A 16,631-nucleotide genomic window follows, 5' to 3' on the forward strand; every position below is an offset into this window, starting at 1 on the left:
CGGAGAAGTATACCTACCCATACACGCACCATGTGGTCGTGTTTCCGTGAGTAGTGAGACCGTGACGACCGTCGTCGTGACGTGACAGAGAAAAAAAAGCCGAGAGAAAGTCTACCGAATTCGAGAGAGCACGACAAACGACAACTACCAGGGAAAGGGCGACAAAGTGAGTGAAACAGAGAGAAACAGAGAGAGATAGAGAGGGAAAGAAAGACAGGAACGTGTCGTGAATGGGAGGGAGTTCATAATAACATCGAGGGGGCAACAGGGTGCTACTCTATGTTCAGATGCTCTTTTCAAGAGTGAGAACCCTCCTCGACGCGCATTCAAGTGTCCCCGCTTTGTAATACCTCTTAATACCGTTCGCTGTCGTCGTTATTAAGGATCCGGAACATATTGTCGGCATAACAGTGGCAACACCTCTATGGCGTCAAGCCTTTATTCTCTGCTCCCGTAGGCGCATCCGCGCTTTTCCGCGACAGGAAACGAAATGGGACTAGAATTTTAACGAAACCCAGGGATCCGTTCTTCTTCGCGATCGGGGGAATATTCGTGACGATTCTCGAATCGAGAGCCAATTACGAACGGTCTTCGAAATCGCGAAAACGAGTGTGAGAACGAGTTCGTAGGGCTTGGCGCATTTGTGCCACGATGCAACAGTTGAACTTTACCTGCAGATAAATGATGCGAGTCAGCGTAAGGCGATACCAGTCGGAGACCCGCGTCCACCTTTTTTCCCACAAAACTCACCTGACACAGAACCGCGCGCAGATAAGAGGACGTCGAATGTGCAAAGCAGCGTTACATTAAAAACGGTGCCTCTCGACGCGCGACACGCGTCCCGTGGAATCAATACTTTTACGGTATGAAATCTACGGATCCATAGATACGTACATATGTACGACATTACGCCTGAAAAATTTACGTCATCGAATGCACAGATTGCGAACGACCGAGCATACGTTTTTTCGTGAATGAATCCAAGGGGCGAGAGAGCGAACGACAGATCAATTTTAGAGATTACCTTCAATCTGATGGCTCGTTATTCTGATCCTATGAGTGATTTGGAAATTTGTACGTGTACGTATAACTGGTAGTCGACGGCTAACCACCGAAAATCGGCCAACGCCTGGAAGTTTGTCCGTAATCCCGTTGTCAGAGCTACTTCTTACCTTTCATCGTATCTTCTATTATTCCGATGTAATAAAGACGATCTTATTTTGATCCGCGTATGCGTACACGCAACGACGAAAAAGTTACTCGTTACTTCGAGAACACGTGTCCATAGGAAACGGAATTATGTACGATATGTGTACCGAAAAACTGTACCGATCACGAAAAAATCACGACCGTAATTGTAGCAGCCATCGCGCAGCCGGCGCAGCTCGGAGACTCTGCCAGAATCTCTACGGACCCCTTTCGATAATTTGGATGCTTACTAGGGAAGTTATCGTTATACGGGTCTCCCGGGTGCGGGACGCGCTTAGTCGATGCGCGTTGCGTCAGGGATGATGACAGTCCACCGTTTCAACTACCCTCAAATCACCGAGCGCGCCTAACTAACCGTGTAATCGACCATTCCAACCTATTACGACATCCTACGCGCTACACTTTCCCTCCCAAACTACAGGCAGCTTGGGTATTGCATCGGGTAACAATAATAATAATTAGCGAACCTTTTCGTTTCGCGTGCACAACCAGCCCCGTTCTTGCCCTACAATCACGATTTCTCTAAAACGAGCTGTCCATTGTACGACGCGACACAATTCGAAGAATCTCCGCGAGGATGATATCGCTGGCTCGCGTTAATCTATTAATACATAAGTAGGTACGTATTTAGTACGACGACGAAGGGATCGCGAAGCTGGTATGCTAGGAAAAGCATATCGTTCGGATCCTTCCATGCATACCTACACAGATCCACCAATCGTGGCATAAAGTGGTCAGTGACACATAAAGAGCATATTTTCAGGCATTAGGATGGTCCCTGCGTGAAAAGCCTGTACCACCTACCACCGGCTACCTGTGTTCACGCCTGTTCGCGCTTTCGACCGGCAGAATCTCTCTCACCGATCTTTCAAACGGACCCGTTAATGGGGAAATAACCGACGGATTACGTCGCCTAATCCTCCCCCGCCAACGCGATCTCATTGTCGCGAGGGGATCCAGCGAATCTTACGTCTCGTCCTCCGTTTTCCAGACCCGGTCCACTCTCGGGAACACGGGAACTAGCATGTTCCAACGGCCTATCGTGTCACCGTGGTCGGATTGTCGGATAACGATCGCGGAAGCGCGCACCGTGTTTCAAAGTTTTCGAAAACCAAAGCGAACCAAAGCGACAGTTCTTGCGTCGCGTCGTGTCCATTGGTTAATCGACTGTATACTTACAATCGGTATTGCTTATTACCGCGAACACCCGAAATTATAATCTACGTACACGTAACGAGGCAACGTCGATGAATTTTTAGACTCGGTAGAACGAAAGGTGCGAATCAACTTGTTCACCTGTGTGCACCAAGAATGTCAGCTTCTAAAAATAAACCGAACCGATTGTCAACGGACTCTAGTTGTCTCGCGTATGCGTTACCCGTGCACGAAGATAGTCGGTATCTCGACGAGACGGTGTCCGATGACGACCACCAACACGACCGACAATTCTTCCGACCCCCGCAGGAGACGAACTCGTCTCTTTTATTGTTCGTCGATACGAATTTTATAGATGCGCCGCGATGCTTGTACGCGTGTAGTGGCAAGCGTATCGACACCGTTTACACGGAAATACGAGATCCACCTGACCGAACGTTCGTTCGTGTCGCACGACGATTCGATCGGCCACGGTGGCAGCGGGGTATGTACCGGACACGTTCAGCCTCTGTGCGTTATAGGTGTGTACTTATTTTCGGGCATTCGACGATTACCCGTCTCTTCGATTCAACGTGTTCGTTTCGGACGCGAAGAAGAAAGGAATTTTTTATATGGCAACGCGACACCCATCGCTCTCGCCAGGATCTGTTTAGAGTGCATATTTAGTTAAACTCGTGCAGCGTTTATGGGGCCGTGTTTCCCTTTGCGATAAATTCAATGGACTCGCGAACGCGTGATTGCAGTCTGTGTGCCATCTATGCTCTTTGTCCCGTTAGACACTTGAAACGGTGGATGAGCCACGAAAGCGGGCGACAGGGAAACGTCGACGTCGACAGCACCGCGTTGAAATCTACTAGGGCCAGTCCGGTTTAATTTCTCTGGATTTACGCCGGTGAAGATGCCATACCGTTTGTCGGTGAACTTCAAGAGGCTGAACGAGGATGTACGGGAGGAGTGTCGTCGGGTCGATTTTGCACAGAGCCATTTTGGAATGCAATTAAACGCAGTACAGCGAAATACGATGCCAGTCGCTGGTGCCGGTGCCGGTGATCCGCTCCATTCTGTTCCGCTCTGTTCCGTTTTGCTTTGCTTCGCTCTCCCTCGGGTTCCCTCCTCTCGAGCCCCACCTCGGCTGTTTCGGTCCCTCCGCACTCACCGGTTAATACGCATCAAGATTGGGGAACACCTTTGCTCGTTCAGGTATAAGCAAACATTTCGGTTTCGACCGACGCGACGTAACGGCAAAGAGTTCTCGCCTCGTCCGTTTCGTTCGACCGCGTTTCAATCGAGTGACGAAACGATACGTATGTACATACACGTGTACCTACAATCTATAGTCTATACCCAAGACGGAGAACATTCCATATAAGTTTCGTTCGACCGCGTATGTACATACACGTGTACCTACAATCTATAGTCTATACCCAAGACGGAGAACATTCCATATTATAATCGCGTGTAAAGAAACAATTTTAACGAGCGCCGATTTCCTCGGGAGTTCCTCGAAATGCAAGACAGAGGAAGAGGACAAGGACGGGAGTTGCGTCAAAGAAGCAGAGGAAGCGAAAAAAGAATACCAAGAAGAAGAAGGAGAATGAGGAGGAAGGGAGAAAAGTCGTGGACTCGAGAATCGGAGGATCGTTTTGATAAGAGAACGCGTAGCTGTCTTACGGCGACAGAAGCGCGCAGGAGGGTGAAATCTGGCTACGGGGGTGTACATGGATAGAATAGGTGAGAGGAGGGTAGGTGTGGGAGTGAGAGTGCGAGTTCGAGTGAGAAAGACAGAGAGGAAACGAGGAAAATGGCGGCTCGGAGGAAATCCGACACCAAATCGAAGGAGACGCCATCGCAAAGCGCGGCGCCGCCCCTCTATCATCGGCTCTTGCCTCTGCCGACGGTGTCATCCTCCTGCTTCCGCCTAGAAGCGGTACGCGCCCCGAGCGATATTCTTCGTTTATCTCGAACCGTCCGATCGTGAATCTCGTACATACATACCTACATACGTACATAGCGCGATGCCTTTTAACGCGCCGAAGGATCAACTCGTTCGAATAGATACCTACCCAAATATGCTTGGATAAAAACTACCCCTTACACCGCGATGCCCGGTCGAATCGCTTTCAGATGAGAAATAGGAAGAGTTGTCGGTCCGTTTAAGAATTGGTCGATCACGAAATGTATCCAACTTGAGGTACGAACGGGTCAAGGCGTTGGTTCGAACACAGCCTATAAAATGATGTTTTAGACGGAAACGTGCGACCGATGCGATTCGTTATTCAACGTATTCGAAGACTCTTCAACGCTGAACATTAAATATCGCCATATGCGACTGAAACAAATACCATTGTGTTACAATCTTAGGTGGTTGAAATGGAAGATTCGACACGTAAATGTAATAATATGAATTAAGTAAACTATTAATATGTTAATGATGTACAATGGTTATCTATACGTTCTCTCTCAATTACCATTTATCGCCAACTGCCGAATCGTTTCCTTCCGCACATACCCTTTCCGCAAGTTCGGTTAGTGTTATAAAACTATTACAATTGGTTTCAGAGTTCCAAGTTCTATCACTGTGTTAAAACTCATTAAAAAGCCAGCGTTACACCTGGGGACCTCTCCTTGTGAGTACCGGAGATCTTTCGAACACCGATGATTTACCGTATCATCGAGGTTCTCGAAGAGATCTCGTTCGAACGAGTAGATACGTATGTCTGTAGGTATATGCATGGATGAAATTCGTGAACGTGCCGCCGCGGCTCGACACGAGACGTTCCGTCACGGTAGAAGAACAGCGTCGAACGACACACGGAAGGCAATTAGTCGGAAAAGGCGGAGCGGCAGCAAAGGATTGGCAAGGCGTGGTGAACATCAAGAATTTTCGTGGCAGTCGAAAGACGAGTTCGTTCGTCTGTCAGAACATCGGCTCCGATTGATCTACGTAACGCCGGTGGCCAGGCAGTCTCGACGCTATTTTCATCGGCGAGTAAGCAGCCTCGACTTCCTGCCGGCGAAGAAAAAAGTCCTGGCAGCATCTCACGTTTTGTCGTCCACGAATGCCATTCAAATTTCCACGTTTCTACAGCATCGCGCCCGATCGTTGGACGAACGATGTCGATCGATTTGCGCGTTATCTCGATCACTTTCGGCGACCCGTTCGAATTTCTTAGAACGCGCACGATACAAAGCACGCGGTGGCTGACGATTCGGAAAACTGTACGCGTTGTTGGCGATCAGAAGTGGAAGGGTCGCGGGTAAAACATCGAGATAAAGAACGGCGAGCAAAGCGAGGAATTGTTGCCGGTTGTTATGAAATTAGTCGAACGCGAGGCGCGATAGCACCGTTTAGAATCACAACACGGTGTACGGTAACGTTGACGTGTTCCGTTTCCGGTGTACGGCGCGTCGGTCACCTTCTATATTCCCGGACGTTGACGATCTCCGATCTTGAATTCGTGAGACCACGCGCACGTGGATATCGATACGACACGATTCGTCCGTTTCCCAGAAGACTAGCTACGACAGATTCTCGACGACCAGTACCGAACCTAGTATACAATACCAGGATTCGCGACATTGTGAACGTCGATTTTGAAGAAAAATTCGGTCCCTGATTTCTATTAAAAAAGATCCATTGTAATTTTGATCCGGGTGATCGAGAAACAAAGCAACGCGAGATACATATGTGTACGTAGGTACTACCTACCCGTGGATAATACGAATGAATTCAGGAAATTGTGTTCCATCTATCGAATTCCGTCGGGGACATGTCGCATCGACAGGTGAGGATCCACCGGCGAGTGGCAACGCGGACACCGAATGGGGTGGCTTTCGTCGGGGGTAGATGTTTGCGCCGCCCCCGGTCTCGTCCAATGGGACGTGCTCGCGCGCTACCCGTTGCCCAATCGGAGCGCCGGCCGACGTCCGACCGCGTCCTGCTCCACTCCTCTCCGTGGGAGCGTGTACGAAAAAAAGAGGGCAAACGAAGGGAAGAGCAAGAGAGAGCACCACCGTCGACGCCACCACCACCACCACCACCACCATCGTCGACCTCGTCGTCCGCTACCAACGAAACAGCAGCGGCAGCGGCTTTGACATCGGTTAAGGCTAAGGCTAAGGCTAACGCTAACGCTAACACTAAGGCTGTAACGAGTGTAACGCGTATCGACAGTGAGTGCGAAGCAATCGGGCACCGGTTCGGTCACGCAGTACCAGCATAACACGACTACGAGATATCGTCGCGATCGTTTTTATCGCGACGTTTCGACGAAACGGAGTGATCCCGCCGTTCACGCTTCGATAATCGTTCTCAAGTGGCGCGAAACCGTCGACGAGTGACCGATCGTGGTAAAATATCCCCCTCGGAACTTGAATTTCCGTGGCCCCGTAAAAGTGTTATATCTGCCCCCGGTGTGTCTTACTCGAGAAACAATACCAACGGATAAATGCCGACGGATTTCCGAAGAAGAGCGGCGCACAGAGGATTACCGAGAAAAGTTCGCGGGAATCTCTGGATATCAGTCCGTGGAGAGTAGTGACGCGTAACGCGAAAGCACCACCGCGATAAGGATTTATGAATGGAAACTCGTGCGAGGGGACATGAATGAAACACGGCCGATCAAACAACCGTCGGTTCGCGTCGATCGTTCGAGCAGCGGATGCTTACTTTGGTCGCGAGTTACTCATCCGGCCGATTCGTAGACACGTAGACGACACGCGTCGCTCGAACTCGATTCGCGTTTTTATTCTTCGATCGATAACGCGCGCGCGTTGTTGGAGTTCGAAGCGAATCGTTCGCCCGGCGTTGGTTGATTCGTTGGAAAGAAAGACTAGCTCGTCGCATGTTCGACGATCTCCGATTCTGGCCTTGTGTTCCACGGATCGTCGACGAAGAAATGCGTATCGATTGATCGATGAAAAGGGCCGAACGGATCGAGAATGTCCGACAGTTCGGATCAACTGTCATCGCCGAATAGCGACTGCAACAGCCAGATGGGTGCTGTGCACCGAAACGCGTCCGCCGGCCAGTACGATAACTCGTCGATGCCGGGGCTTTCTTTGACCCATCACGCTCACCCCCAAAATCTGACGTCCGCGTCGAACGGAAGTCCGCAGTATCATCAAGAGTTGACCGGCTGCAGTACCGGGTCCGGGAACGTCGGAAACATCGGGAACATCGGGAACATCGGAGGACTGTCTCTTGGAACCAGTATCGGTAACTACACGCCGGACCAAATATCCTGCATGTGCGAGACATTGTCGCAGAGTCAGGACATCGAGAAGCTCACTAGGTAAGTGATACAATTACGGTTAAATATTCATTATTTCATCGCGACTCGAGAAATCGAGGGAGCCGCGTTGTCGAATCGAAACTACAATCGCAATCGTAATCGTAATCCGCGTCTGTGGATTCTCAAAGTTCGATCGGTTACCATCCGGAGTTCGTTTCATTCGCACGAACGACTTTCAACGTAACGAAGTGCAAGGGCGGAAATTCGTGTAACGCGAATCTTACGAGCGCATTGGTAGATTACTCTAGACTATTAGAAAACTCAAGGTTCGTAACGTTTCGATCAGGCTTCTGTGGTCCCTGCCTCCGGGTGAACTGCTGCGTGGAGACGAGAGCGTCCTAATGGCGAGAGCGATGGTAGCTTTCCATCGAGGCGCTTATCACGAACTTTACTCGATTCTGGAAAGCCACCCGTTTTCGCCCCGTCGCCACGAGGATCTCCAACAGATGTGGTTCAAGTCGCACTACCGCGAGGCGGAAAAAATCCGCGGCCGTCCTCTTGGTGCCGTGGACAAGTACCGGCTACGGAAGAAGTACCCGTTGCCGAAAACGATCTGGGACGGTGAGGAGACCGTCTATTGCTTCAAGGAACGATCGAGAACCGCGCTGAAGGAGTGTTACATGAGAAACAGGTACCCGACGCCCGACGAGAAGAAGAATCTCGCGAAGAAGACCGGCCTCACTCTGACCCAGGTGTCGAATTGGTTCAAGAATCGACGTCAAAGGGATCGAACTCCTCAAACGAGAACGTGAGTCGATCGCGCATCCTTTTCTTTTTCGTTTAATCGCGAATAGAATCGTAAGTGTAATCGAATCGAATCGAAACGAATCGAGTCGAACAACCAACTTACGTACGACCGCCCGCCAATGGCGTAGTTCGACACGCGTGAAATTTTTGAGAGGTTAGGTCGACGATTCTCACCGCGGAGAATTCCCCGGGAGTGCCTCGACCGAGGGTACCGAGCGTCCCGCGGCGGAGTTGGTGCATGGAGGGCACGTGTGTCGACGGGGGGTCGTTGTCTCGACTTTTCCAACGAGCAACAAGTGTTTCGACATGTGTATCGGACCGTCAGGCACTGTCCTTTCTCGTCAGGCACAGCGGGTAGTTTCTGAGCGGTAAATCATTCTCGACGAGCCGTCTCCGGGAGAAGAAACGCGCCCGACGAAAATCCCCCGAATTTCGGGACTACGCACACATATTACACATGTACCTATGTACCTCGAACGAATCAAATTTCGCCGGACCGGCTCACGAGAATGTTTCATGCTCGAAGGCAGTTTGTCCGACGGCAGTCGTTTCATACGCGATCCTTGTGCAAGCGTATTAGTAATAGTTTGGTACACACACGGAACTCATTCGGCGAGAACGAACGCAGGAGAGAAGCAAAGGAACGCGCGGGAGTGTTGTTATGGCTACAAGTCTCGTGGTCACGGTCCACCGTCGTGGACCACGCATCGACGCGACGGATTCGCGACAGTTTTTCTTTCTCTGGCTCGGTATCGTCGATACGATTGTTCGTCGACGCATCTTCGATGAAACACCGTCAACCCTTGAAATCGCGTTTCTTTTCGAATGCGAACTGCATTGCATCCTAGGTTTCTCTCCCTGTTCCCGGCCTCCCCCAAAGGCAAAGGCTCTAGGAAAAGGAAACGCGACGCCCCATTACCGTTTTATGACGCAGCTTCGGTTACGTCTCTCGTTTCACCATTGAGCTGTTCGCACTATCAATAGTTTACTACATAAAGGCCACGACCGGCCCTCTGCCGCTCTCGCGATTTATCTCGAGGCGCGCGTTTCGAGCCGACGACGTTGTCGTCACGCATTGCATTCACTCTCTTTTTCTCCCTCTTCTTTCGTTGCTTTCTATCTCTATTTCATAGCAGTTCTATTTTTCTTTCGTACGTTTTTCCATGTACGAATACCGGATCCAGTATATTCGCGTACTCGAAGCTCCGTGTATCCGGTAAGTCATCGAGATATGTAGTACGGCACGCAATGAAATCGAAATCTAGAGGCGCGACCGTAAAAACGAACGACCCTTGGTTGCCAAAGAAGGTCGAAGAGGAGAGGTTCGAAAGAAATAGCGCGTACAAACCATGGTCAGGGGCGGAGCTGGCTGCACATGGACCACCGTGTATATGCACGTGCGTGTCACGAAGAGAATAAGAAAAGAGAGGAGACATAGAAAGAGAGAGAGAGAGAAAGGCGAACGCGCAAACGACCGAAACGTTTGTTTCCTTTGGGGACAGAACAATGCGTGAATAAGTTGGCCCCTTCTCGACGACCTTCTTCTTGGAAGGAGCGGAACCGTACGAGCTCGCGACCCCTTAATCGTTCCGGTCGTTCCTAGGCCATGGGTTCTAGGTTTTTTTTTTTTCGGATCCGACGTTAAGACAATGAGAACGCTCGCATATGTTTCTCGGTTAGGACCTTTCCTCTGACTTTTCCTTGGTCGGCTTCTTACGAGGGGAACGGACAGGGTCGAAGATTTACGACCGGCCTTGGACAATTTTTCCGAACGACACGATTTTCGGTTACACCCACGTCCGTTACGTACGCCATCGTCATCGAACGCGACACGGGTAACCGTCGCGTCTTTCATCACGAGTTCCCGCGTCGAACAAGAAGAAAGATCTTTCATTTTCCGTCGAACCGTCCGGCCGTAGAATCCGATCGATCTCGATTACCGTGGAGCAACGCGAAGAAAAACATACTTTTCGTCGTTACAGGGATATGTTGCCGTTGAATTGCCAAAGCAACGCGAACAACGCGATCGGCAACTCCGTGAGCAACGGAGAAAGCATACAGTCCTTGCAGAGCATCGATTCGGACGGTCCGAATCTTGCGATGTCACCGCTGTCCACGATGGGCATGTCGCCGGTCGGAATGAATCCGTGCAGCCCGATGGGCATGAGCCCGATGGGCCCGCATCATCACGGATACGCGGCACCCGTCACTCCGTCCTCGGTACACGGGACTCATCCTCACAACGGCGGTCTCAGCCCCATGAACGACGTCAAGGCTCTTTGCTATGGACGCGGAGTCTACGACACCGGTAAGTTTAAAAGAAAATTATTTTTATTTTTTTATTCCAGTCGTCGTAGCTAAAAGATTACCTAGACATATGTGTGAAACCGATTACGATTGTTGCAGGCAAAGACGTCGAGCAAAGTTCCGTGTATTACTCGAGTCACTCGAGCATGCATCATCAGTACTATCAGCAAACGCATCATCAGATGATGTCCTCCGCTCATCATCACCATCATCATCATCATCACCATCAGCAAAGCATGCCAGCCAGATACGAAATCATGCTGCCGCCCCCGCAACACTCGATGTGACCGTCGGACCACGAGGTCGACCGAATCGACGATGCGAATCGTCACGGGCAAGGCGATGACGTCTTCGCGCGCGTCCATGCGTACGCTTGACTCGACGTTTCCCGCTTCGAGGCAACGTCGTCGTCGTCGTCGTCGTCGTCGTCGTCGTCGTCGTCGTCGTCGTCGACAACCGGTCTATCTTTCACGGGGCTTGACAAGCGATAAGTGATTCAGGGAAATGAGAGCGCAAACGAGACACAAGTTTTTTTTTTATTCTCATACTCGAAGCAATTGCTATCGGTCCACGATAGAGTGAACGAAAACGAAAAAGACTTATTGTTAGCGTTCGCGAAACGCGGTGCCTGCGCGATTACGACGCTCGTGGTAGAACCATTGCTCTGCGTTAGACGCTCGGCGTCCAATAGAAAGCCGAACGTGTTCCGAAAACTTTTGGGAGGAGCCTCGAAAGGAGAACCGGTTTTAACTTTTAACCATATACACTGCGAAACTGTGCGCGATGGCGCGTTCCAGTTGAACCGTTTCTTTGTTCCGTGTTTTCCGCTCGATTCGAAGTTTCTCCGGGGATTGATTCGATCATCTCAAAACAGACACGGTCGATTCGTCGAACGGATTCCTCCGATCATAGGGTGCGAGAGAAGTTTGCGAATCGGGCTACGACTATTGACTGTCACGATTGCGAAAGCGTTTACTGCGCCGTTGTGCAAAATAATCCGTGGAAACTACATTTAGAGAAAAATTACGATGATATCCAGACAACATTTGTACGCGATCGAAACTAAGTTGCGCTCACTCAAGGTGTACATATTAGACGGAATACGACGTTCGAATCCTCCAACTGTAAAATATATTTTTGACGATAGAATCGCGCGCCATGGTTGGCGCGCGTTTCGGACGATCTGATCTCGCGTTACGTATCCTAAACAGGAAAGAAGGATCTTTCGCTCACGATACTGCTTTCACAGAAATTAATTGTAAAACTCTAATGACGCGCATTAGATGCATAGAAATAAAATATGAATGCGTGAAATACATCCCATGGTTTTTACAGCTACTTTCGGTACTCGTTTCAAAGATACTTCCACTCTATGACGATGCTTCAAATCGATCGATGTATCGGTAACGACAGAAAAGCGCGTCGTTGTCGCCAGTGGATTCTTTCGACATCGAGACCCTGTGCTGTACTCGTATGTATGTATTACGAATTTTATTATTCGATAAATTTCTGTTATATGTATTATCTATACTTATATCCTGGTGAAGAAGATCTCGATAAAAAGTACCAAATCTATACACTATTGGTTGTCTGTCGTGACGTTACGATAAATTTCTATTATATGTATATCCTGCCGGAGAAGATCTCGATAGAAAGTATCGAATCGTTAAACTACTGGCTGTCGAGTGTGACGTTACAAAAATTAATATTATTCATAGTCTTTCGGAACATAACGATCAGCGCGTGGTGCCATTTACGGCAAAACTTGTAAGCTATTAGTTCATCGATAGCTCTATCCTTACGCGAGATGGTGCCATTATTCTTAGGAACAATCCATCGTGGCCGAATGAAACTCCGTGTGGTGAGATCGTGGGGTCATAAAACCCTCGGTGGAGGCGCCAGAATCCCCGTGTGGTGCGAGCGTGGGGTCACAGAGCCCCCAGAGGTGGCGCCAGAGACCCCGTGTGGTGAGAGCGCGGGGTCACGGAGCCCCCACAGGTAGCGCCAGAGACCCCGTTGGTGAGAGCGTGGGGTCACGGAACCCCCGCGGGTGGCGCCACAGACCCCGTGTGGTGATGGCGTGGGGTCACGGAGCCCCCGCGGGTGGCGCCACAGACCCTGTGTGGTGAGAGCGCGGAGTCACGGAGCCCCCGCGGGTGGCGTCAGAGACCCTGTATGGTGAGAGCGTGGGGTCATAGAACCCCCGGTGGAGGCACCAGGGACCCCGTGTGTGTGAGATATACCCTCACGAGCAATGTCATTGAGATATCTGACTATTGATTATTATAAAACAGATCAGGAGCAATTTCTTGGTACCATAATGTTTGTGTAAAAAGGTCATTTACTACCTATTTTGTTAACAACAAATTGTTACTTTTTCTTTTGCGAATATCTCATTAACTATTAACGGTGCTGGGGGAGCAATTTCGGATTCGAAAGGTGCAAATTGGGAGCAATTGTTTGAGATATAAATCGTTAAGATACGTTAACATTCGATGCCAACTATTTTCGTGTATAAAAATGTACATAATTTAAGAGTTCTACAAAGAAAAAGCCTTATAGATCACGGATCTGTGGAGATCAAACGCGATTTTACGTACATTCTGGTATGCCTAACTTTCTCAGTATGAAAGCTTAGTAAACTATAATTTCTACAGGGCCCCTGTTCGGGTATCGTATTTCTAATACACGATTTCACGTATCAACAATTTTATTTAGTTTGATTTTATTTAACATACAAGAGCTATCTTTTAAACACGACGCACGATTTCAATATATGCATACGTATTCGCACATGTTAATTAAATAAGTCTAGGTTACACTGATATGATTTTGTTACGGTGAAACTGTACAAAGAACTCGCATGCACGAGACTATCCATCCGTTTCTCGGTGTGTTTGCGCGCCTACTAATCATCGCGCGCGTTTCAACCACAGTTCGTACATCGATTCGCGTTTCGCCACTCTTCCAGGACTCTTGGACAACGACGTACTGGATGGTACATACGTTAATTCAAAAACTTACACGCTCTTGTATCGCGGACCGAATCGCTTCGCCCTTTTTCAAAGAGAACGGAAGACGATAAAGTCACGTGTTTCGACCCTTTACTCTCCTCTTCGATGGTTTCTGTACCGCGGAAACTCTATCGGACGATATTTCATACTGTCGATTCGTACCCACTGCACACGATAACAAGATTCTAGAAACATCGTACGAGCCTGTCTCGTTGATACATATTGTCTCCAAGGTACGCGTACGCGTACACGTACGGAATACAGCCTACGATTTATCGAGGATAAATCTGTATAGGGTACACGCTCGTTCTGGATTGAGCGTAACTCTAGTATTACTAAACGATAGACGATAGACCATAGACAACAGACGACAGACGCGATAGGTAAATGTATATATGGTAAGACGAGAGTGTCACATTGAAAAAATATATGTATGCGTTAATTTAGGAGAGGAGGAACGATTAGACGACTCTGCTCTACATGGATATGTGTGGTCAACGTTCCCGACGAATCCATTATCAGCACCGTTAGGAAATAACGATACGAATCACCGAATGATAGCTGGAAGTGCAAACATTTCGCTTGTATTTCGATTCGTTTACGCTTACAACTTACAACGACGCGACGACAATTTTAAAATCACAATGCAATCAAGACCGTCGCTCCGCCAAGTGTTTTCTAAATCTACTGGCTTTTCGGTTCCTTTTTTCGATCCGTTCTTCTACACTGCACGAATAGTTTGTCTTACGCTTTAATTTCTCCTTTGCTCTCCCTCCACTTGCTTCTTCCTTTCCAGCACCCTTTCATTGTCAGAAACACACGTCGCACGCACGCACACTCTTCTTTACCCGTGTTCTCTTTTGCGTGGGTCAAGGAATCGGCTATACGTATGTATATTACAGTGTGGGTATTGGCGGCAAACGATATCGTGTATCGTGATACCGAGCCTAAAAAGTAGCGCTTGTGCAAACGAACGATACGATCGGTTAAAACACGCACGACGTTGCGATCGGGCGCAAAGTAGCGAGGCTGTACTTAGGTGTCGAGTAAAATCGCTGATATGTATGTACAAGCAGGCGCTGAAAGAAACTCAGAGGGATAGGGAACACGTAAGTACGGGCGATCGTGCGATTTTACAATTCGTTCGCGGGTCGGTGTGGACACGCGTTCCGATCTCGAAAGAGAAAAATAATTCAACGCTACAAATAAATTAAAATGTCGATCGAACCGTACGAAAATATACCATTTTTGCGTTGCTCGAAATCAGCACGGGTCGTTGAAAACGTCGTATAAAAATGTTCATACCGATACACCTCTGTTCGATATTCGTTTCTCGTTTCGTTTCCGTTCGAATACCTTCTTTCCGGAATAGCTCGAAATCAAACATACACGCAACACGACTCGTACCTATACGGACCAACAACGCCACGACACAGTGATTTCGCGTGTACGCGTAAATTGTTGCCTCTGCCACGTGCGTCTTGATCTTTGCTCCGATACGAAATCATAGCGAATAGTCCGCGAGGGTACAGTCGGCGGGCGTTCGTCGTGCGGGTATAAATGGTACGCGTGATACTCGACGACTAGGTACGAAGATACGTAGTTCGCGACAGGGAAAAGCGAAACGCAGCAACAGTCTAGCAGGATACTTATCGGTTGCTAATCTGGGATCGAATCTATCAGCGCTGTACTCTTCGCGCGTCGTTGGTCCTCGAGGACAAATTAAGAACCACGTACTGTGGTCACTATACTCTGTGTAACTAGCGTTCTTGCAAGCAACACCCCGTGGTCCACGGGCCTCTGTTCGCGGAGCGAACCGTTGTTTCGAACACGGGCGAATACACGTTTAATTATCGTCGATGAAATACTCATTCGCGAGGACACGAGCAGCCATTAAACTGTATTACACCCGCGGCGTTACGGAACCACGGCGGTGGTGTGCTCCGTCATCACGACGCGAAACAACATCGATGGTCCAGAGATCGAGGAAACTAACGTCTACAACAGGGAGACCTCTTTTCTTCCTAGAAAAGTCTACGGTTGTCGGTTAAATCGGGATTCAGCAACTTTATCGTCGGTACAGTGCATTTACGTCTAACCCGATCATGGTAGTTTTCACGCCTAGGTTTCGCGTTACAATGTATGTACATACAAGAGTTGGAGCAGGATATTGCGTCGAGTCGAAGGGGATTCGAGATAGTTTCGACAGTTGTGTCACGAGCTACGTCCGTTGCTCCTACATCTTTCTCCGTTTCGATCGCGGCAACACCGTCTGCTACTTCGAAATACATAATACTGAAGCTACGCACGATACGTTTGGCCGATGCAACGCGACGGAACGTTAGGCAAAGACTCGTCGAACCGAAACTTTTCTCTCGCGTTCGCGAGAAAGACGGATGATATCGGCGACGGCGGCGGCAGCGATAGCAGCAGCAGCAGCAGCAGCGCGATCGGTCCGTCCGTTTCTCGGTCCGTTGTTCGCCTATCGATCCGCTCGGCTTCGCTTCCGTGAACGAGGTACGCGGCTGGTAACCGCGAAACGATCACGATTCTTCGTATTCTCTCGGAATATTGATGCTTTTTCCGGTGTTTTACAAAGGTACGATTTTCTCGTTTAGATGCATCGGGGTGTCGTACGCCGGAACGTATTTGTAGTACTGCGGCGGATAAGACGACGAGCAAGACGTTGATTCGGAGGGTGACAGTCGGCCCCGGAATCGGCTGCGAACGATGTGAACGATCAGAAGCACACAGAGCAGTGTCAGTATGGCGATCAAGGTGATCGGCACCGTGCCCCAACCCTTCGTTCCCTGATGGATGCCCGTCTCGTTCTCTCTCGAAGGCTGTGAATCAAACCGAAACGTCGACACGGATTCGTATTTTTCCGGGTAAACCAAGCGCGCGG

General features: G+C 49.3%; 2 protein-coding genes across 2 annotated transcripts in view; one reads left to right on the plus strand and one right to left on the minus strand.

The window, feature by feature from the left end:
- Window positions 1-7,305: 7,305 nt before the first annotated feature.
- Window positions 7,306-10,999, plus strand: LOC107189075 (homeobox protein SIX2). The gene is made up of 4 exons (XM_015577509.1): window positions 7,306-7,658; window positions 7,945-8,406; window positions 10,388-10,713; window positions 10,812-10,999. The coding sequence occupies exons 1-4, from the start codon at window positions 7,306-7,308 to the stop codon at window positions 10,997-10,999; spliced, it is 1,329 nt and encodes a 442-aa protein (XP_015432995.1).
- Window positions 11,000-16,143: 5,144 nt separating this feature from the next.
- The window catches only part of LOC107189005 (cysteine-rich motor neuron 1 protein), a 104,544-nt gene continuing 104,056 nt past the window's right edge, over window positions 16,144-16,631 (minus strand). Inside the window, exon 9 of the mRNA XM_015577434.1 lies at window positions 16,144-16,569. Coding sequence (XP_015432920.1) covers window positions 16,318-16,569 — 252 coding nt within the window. The 3' untranslated portion in view covers window positions 16,144-16,317. The remainder of the gene's footprint in view (window positions 16,570-16,631) is intronic.

Source organism: Dufourea novaeangliae, unplaced genomic scaffold (genome assembly GCF_001272555.1).
Source record: "Dufourea novaeangliae isolate 0120121106 unplaced genomic scaffold, ASM127255v1 scaffold125, whole genome shotgun sequence".
NCBI classification, from domain to species: domain Eukaryota; kingdom Metazoa; phylum Arthropoda; class Insecta; order Hymenoptera; family Halictidae; genus Dufourea; species Dufourea novaeangliae.